This window comes from Helobdella robusta (genome assembly GCF_000326865.2).
Source record: "Helobdella robusta unplaced genomic scaffold HELROscaffold_89, whole genome shotgun sequence".
Classification (NCBI taxonomy): Eukaryota; Metazoa; Annelida; class Clitellata; order Rhynchobdellida; family Glossiphoniidae; genus Helobdella; species Helobdella robusta.
In genome coordinates, this window is record NW_008705506.1 from 476,548 (window position 1) to 483,539 (window position 6,992).

Below are 6,992 nucleotides of genomic sequence, written 5' to 3' on the forward strand. Positions count from 1 at the left end.
TTAAAATCTATTAACGCTTGTGTACATATAGATAAATACAATAAATTCTGGAATTAATAAAATAGAGGTTTGGCTTCATTTTGGGTTTACCCAGTACCGATCTAAGATTTTGCCTTCAGTTTGTATGAAAGATGAAATTTTTATGGAAAGTTTTTCATTTTTTTTAAAATTTTGGTACAATTTTTTGTCAAATTTGGTTGAAACATTGACAGAAAATGCTTTGGCATGTATAGCCGATTGGGTGGTGTCAACAGTGTACTACAACATTGATAGTGAGGTATGCAGCGATAGCCTCAACACTCAAACCAGAAATGAGAATCGCACTTGTTATCTGCTATCACTAAAAGATATGGGTGTTTATTGTTACCGCTCTGTTGGTGTTATTAAGGTTAGCAAATGATCTTACTATTATTTTTTGTAAATGTGGGTGCAATGATAAATTTTATATATAAAAACAATGAGATTTAACATAGTTAAACAATGCCAATTTTTATTTAATATTTTTAAGATCTGAGCAATTGCCGAGAAAAAATTAAAAAAAATGGGAGCAGAGAGAACTGTTGAGTTTGATGAATTCATCTGCAGGGCTAAAATTGAAATGTTTGTGAATGATATTTTGAATCATGGCCAACATATAATAGAAACGAAACGATGGATGGAATATATATTGTCATTTAGATTATGTAATTGTTTTAATTTATCATTTAATACTTAACTATTACACGAGCACAATGAAAGTTGAGTTGCAGAATTTGTGGAGAAGAAAAAATTTTACTAGGTTAATATTATATTTTGGATTATAACATTGCATAAATTAATTTTGTTTTCTTTTTTTCCTTAATGCTTAATTCTTCATTATGATGGGAATTTAATATTATTTTATGGATTACGACCACAAATCATATTTATTTGTTATATAGTAGTATGTATGACATTTTATTAAGAACGTATTATATATTTCACGTTTTGCAATTTTTTGTATGTTTTTCCCAATAGTTTGTATTTGTGTGAATTGTTTCCATTTATATAGTCAAGATTATATATTTTTTACTTTTTCCTATTTTTATTTTTTTATTGCTTTGCGTTTGTACAAATTTTGTCCGTGTATATGTGCATCCAAGGAGAAAAGTATATTTTGTATCATTATTATATTTTTTATTATGCATCAATTTTCATTAATGCATTACATATCATTAAATCAATCAATTAAAAAATAAATAAACAAATAAATAAATTATTGATTTTTCCACTTATCTTCTTCAAATTCTTATTTTTGATTATAATTTTTTAATAGTTTTGTTAAATAACTTATTTATTAATGGCAATAAGATCACTTGATTGAATGGTTACCTACACCAGCTTTACAAACTGAACAGGGCCATCGTCCAGTAGCTGTGGATTGGATGGGTTCACCAGTGTTCATTGCTTTGGTTTTGCTGATGTTGACTTTGAATCCATGATCGGCAAGTCTGGTGTTCCAATCTTCAAACATCTGTGCTGTATTCTGCTCATACGTGGCTGTTATAACGATATCATCAGCATATACTAGATTCCAAATGTCACCAGTGCTTATCGGTTTTGTGATTTCTTCCATCACAGTTATAAATAACAGTGGACTGAGAATCGAGCCTTGGTGAACTCCAACGCCGATGTCAAATGCATCTGTGTTTCCAACCGTTGTGCTGATAAAAGTCTTAGTATTCGTATACATTTCCATCACAAGTCGAACAAGATATTCTGGAATGAATTGTCGACGTAGACTCCACCTGAACCTGTTTGCTTCTCCGATATGATGAACAGTTCAATGGATCACCTTTGTCTTCGTATAGCGGGACTGTCATGCTATAGTTCCATTCAGTCAGCATTAAACAATTTCTCCAAATTTCACGGCAAAGTGTAGTAACGTTAGGATATCTGCAGTACCAGATGCTTTGATAATGTCATTTGTGAGTCCAGAAGGCCCTGCTGCCTTTCCATCCTTCATAGCTTTCAGAGCTTCTGTAAGCTCCTCTAAAGTGATGTCTGGAATCGGACCTTCGATGGGTGGAGCGTCAAAGTTAACATTGATGGGATTTGTTTTGTTTAACAGACGATTGAAGTATTCTCTCTACTGTAGCTTGATCTCATCTTGTTCAAGAACCATCTCATTTTTGTCGTTTTTGATACATGAGGCACCAACTATGTCTTTTTTTGTACGCTTTGCTTGTTTTGCTATACGATACAGAGATTTCATTTGTTCACCTTTGTTTTTAGTGAGCCACTCTCTGCACTGATCTGTCCGAGCCAGTGCAACTTGACGTTTTGCATAGTTGTTCTTCTCACGGAAAATTTTATGGTCATCAACAGACTTTGATTTTTGCCATTGCTTGTATGCAACTTTCTTTTCAGCTATTGCATTTTGTACACTGTCATTCCACCACCAAGTGTCACGTTCATGCTGACGTTTTGTACCAGTTTTCCCACAAACTGTAGTTGCAGCGTTCATTAAAACGGTTTTGTATGTACTCCAATCTGTACTGGCTTGCGATTGGTGGTCTAACTGTGTGGCGACAATCTGTTGAAATTTTTCTCGATGAATATTGCTTTTCAGCTTCCACGTTTTGATTCTCCGAGGCATTTGTTTAGACTTATGTTTTGACAGTTCGACAACCAGGAATGCCACAAGGAGTCTATGTTGGCGACACATGATTCGCCAGGTATAACTTTGACGTTTTTGAATAGCCTTCGGTGTTGTTGCTTGACAGCGAAGAAATCAATTTGCGTTGCTGATGGTCCACTTTTGTATGTTATGAGATGTTCCAACCTCTTTCTAAAATATGTGTTCAGTAACAAAACTCGTGACTTTCAGCAAACTCAAGGATGCGGTTGCCATCTTCATTCCGTTTTCCATAGCCAAAACCACCATGTACGTTGTCAAAACCATCTGTTTTTTCTCCAACGTGGCCATTGAGATTGCCTCCAATCAGGATTGTTTCAGATTTTGGTATTGTTGAGATGGTGTCAAAGAATGCAGTCCAGAAGTCATTTTTCATCTCTTCTGATTCGCCTGTCTGTGGTGCGTATGCAGAAAAAATAATCATTGTTTGCTTTTCTATGCGAAGCTTGATCAACATGAGACGTGAATTAATCCTTTTAATATCCAGTACTTCTTGGGCTAGCGGTTCTCTGACAAAAATTCCAACACCATTTTTGGTCGTCTTTTGACCATTCCAGAATAGTTTATATTTTTCTTTGTCTGAGTTGACATGACAGACACCATTCGATTTCCATCGGGTTTCCTGAAGGCAGCAGATGTCAATCCTTCTACACTCGAGCATTTCTGCGATTTCCAGTCAGTGATCCAACATTGAGCGTTCCAAGTCTAAGTACCATAGAGAGGCCATTCTGAATTTTTCTGCAACATCCCTCCGCTATTGCATACTTCCCAGGGATTCTTGGCACCCCTTGACCACTTAAGGCCTGCTGGGGACTAGGGGCCGTTGTTTTCTTTGTGATGGCATAGGAATAATTTGGGGAAACTTTTTTACATCCGGACACCCATCCTGACGACAACCACCAGTTATAAGCGGTGGGCCTAGCTTTTCGCTCAAAAGCACGCAAGGCAGCGTAGATGCAGTTTCATGTCATACCCAGGACGTTAATTAGAAAAACAATTACATTGTCAGATTTCAAGTGTTTTTAGTATTTTTTTTATTTAGCAGTGATAATAAGATGAAATTTCGATGCAAAAAATTAAATCTTTTTTTGGAATTCCGAACCTGTAGTCGGATTTGTTTGAGGGACTTGAGTCGGAAACGCACACTGGTTTTCGATAGATTTCAAAAAATTAAAGTTTACTGCTACCCAAAATATTTAGGCAAAATTTTCAATTATTTATATACGAAAAAAAAAAATTCTAATGTTTATATATGCAGAAAATGAAGTATGGGTGACAGGGACTGCATTGCACTGGTCAATCCGTAAAGACAAACAATGACAAATTTCCCATCCTCACTGGCGAGTACCAACCTAGTTATTTATATGGTAACGTTAAAACTCATAAATCCAATAATCCTCTACGACCAATCATTAGCCAAATATCAACTGTTACATATCCAATTGCAAAAATACTCAACAAAATACTTCTACCATACCTTCCAGACAACTACAATTTTAAACCATCAAAGGAGTTTATTGATATATTGAATACTAATCCATCATCCGAACATATCGCATCACTTGATGTCGAATCCCTATTTACAAATGTTCTTGTCAAAGGTACTATAACTAAAACAGTTTATAATTCACAATATTTACCATAAAAAATTCCAAAAAAATACTTGAAACAATTATAAAAAATTTGTACAACAAAAGCACCATTCATCAGCCCTACCAGTAAACTTTATAGACAGATTGATGAAATTGCCATGGGATCCCCTTTAGGCGTTCTCTTTGCTAATTTCTATCTTGGTAACCTAGAGGAAGTAACCTTCAACCAACATCCTGAGCTTAAACCCAACATCTACACAAGATATGTTGATGATATTTTTGTATCTTATAACGATCCTAATCTAATCGACAATTCATTAAAAATATTCAATAAATTCAAACTAAAATTTACCATTGAATATGGAAGTGATAAAAAACTCCCTTTTCTCGACGTTTTTGTCACTCGCAACGAACACAACTTTCAAACCTCCGCCCTTATTAATGGTACTAATAAAGTAATGTTTAAACGGAAGTAGTGAATGTACTGATGAATATAAATTGAGTAGTGTAAGATCATTCATCAATCGCGCCTTCACACACTCCTCATTCCCAGACGACGTTTCATCAGAAATCAAATGTTTCAAATCTTCTTATAAATAATAATTACAGCGTAGATCTAATTAAAAATGTCATCAATAAAAAGTTACAACGTACGAACCAAAACAACAACAACAATAATAATAATATTGACAACATTATCAACAATAAACATAAAGGCAATAGCAATAACAACAACAATAATAACAACGATAATAATAACAACGATAATAATAAATGCAACGGTAATTACATTAATAACAATAACAACAACCAACGGCAATTATATTAACAATATTAATAACAATAACAACAACGATAATAATATTAACAACAACAATTGTAATGACATTAACCACAACAGCAATAACAACAACAATAATAATAACAACAACAATAACAACAACGATAATGCCATTGACACAAACAACATCAACAACAACAATAACAATAGTAATAATAACAACACCATTATACTAAATCTAAATTTCATGTCTTCGTCCTGCAAAACTGATAAAAAGATCATGAAGAAGATAATCCATAATAATATTAAACCAACTAACCCGAACGATAAAATAAAATTAAGCATCTTTTACAAAAACTACAAAACATCTAACTTTTTAATTTTGAATAATTGCCTACCTCACAACACTCCCCTTTTGAAACGTAATCATTCCATAAATAATTTTTTTTATTATTCTTTAAAAATCAGGATCTGACAGACGCAGAAACTGTTGCCACATGCAAGGCAGTAGTACCAAATTAAACAAATAAGCAAATAAAAAAACGGAGAAAGAAATATGTTTTAACATAAAAAATAAAATAAAATGGAACAAAATAAATAATAATAATAAAATAAATTGAAAATAAAATGAAGTAATGACATAAAAAGGCAAATTGCACTATTTATTCCAGATCACATGACCTAGCAGATCTAGTTTCAAATACCAACAGATCCTTATCAAATTTATTTCACTGGACAACCTTAAATCAGATCGATCAACTTCAAAAAAACAAATTTCATGATATTTCCGAACAAAAAAACCTGCCGTATAGATAATTTTCCAGTAATTATTAATGAAATCCCTATTCAAAAGGTAGACACCTTCCGATTACTGGGAGTTTATATTGATGATAAATTAAATTACGAGAAACAAGTCTGGGAATGTGCAAATTCAACAACGATAAATAAGTTATTTTCGAGTCAAAAAAGATTGGTCGCGTATCTATTTCGGAAGATCTTTTTTTATATCAAATATAAACATTTTCAATGAGAATAACATTTTAACAATAGTTGAAATTAATTCATATAAATCCTGTCTATATTGTATATATATAATTGTTAATTAATAAGATTATTTTTACTTCTGACAATCACTTACAACAAACTCTTACATTTTCCAAAAACAACATTTCGTCTAGGCATAATAACAAACTATTAATTAACACTATTAATTAAAGATAAATTTTTTGGAAGAAATTTCTGTTTTTATGGTCCGGTCCATTGGAATAAACTGCCTTTCTATATTAAATCTAATGTAATTTATAATTCTTTCAAAAAACAATTGAAAACATATTACATATTTTTATGCTGTTCATAACGTAAATTGTTTCATTTTATTTCATAATTATAATATTGACTCAATTTCTCTTTTTTTTGTTATCCCTAATTTTTAATTTCATTTCAATTATTCTAGATATATATGTATTGCTTAATTTTTCAGTTGATATTTTTATTTTTGGTTATGTGTAAATTCTATTGAATTAGTTGAGATTTATTCTGTTCATGAGGCCATCCATAAATTAGTATTTTATTGCTAGGATGGACCTTTTTACTTTTGTAAATAAAACTGTTAAAAAAAATAGACTAGATGATGACTTAGTGAGTTAGTGAGGTGATCGATAAAAAAAACTAGTGTGGATGATAAAGTTTTATTGAGTGTTAATATTTTTGAGGTGTCTTGCGATGAATGATATGTAGATTGGGTGGCGACTTGATAGTAATGTTTGCGCTGACGAAAGTTGTGTGTTGTAGTTTTAATTGGTGGTAGTAGATGATGGATGACGTGGTTGTTGTTATTTTCTACTTTCTTGAACAGTCTTGAATCGAGTGTGTTGAATATCTCAGTGACGGTAGGATATGATGCAGATAGATAGTTGAAGCGGATTAGTTTTTTGATGAGAGATTGTAGTTGCTGAAGTTGTTG

The 6,992-nt window shown here is 32.3% G+C and overlaps 1 protein-coding gene across 1 annotated transcript; it reads right to left on the bottom strand.

The window, feature by feature from the left end:
* Nucleotides 1-2,822: 2,822 nt before the first annotated feature.
* On the bottom strand, nt 2,823-3,332 carry HELRODRAFT_90779 (hypothetical protein; the record flags this gene model as incomplete). The annotated part of the gene is made up of 1 exon (XM_009032854.1): nt 2,823-3,332. A coding segment is annotated over one exon (510 nt), but the record flags the coding sequence as incomplete, so codon positions are not given.
* Nucleotides 3,333-6,992: the final 3,660 nt, after the last annotated feature.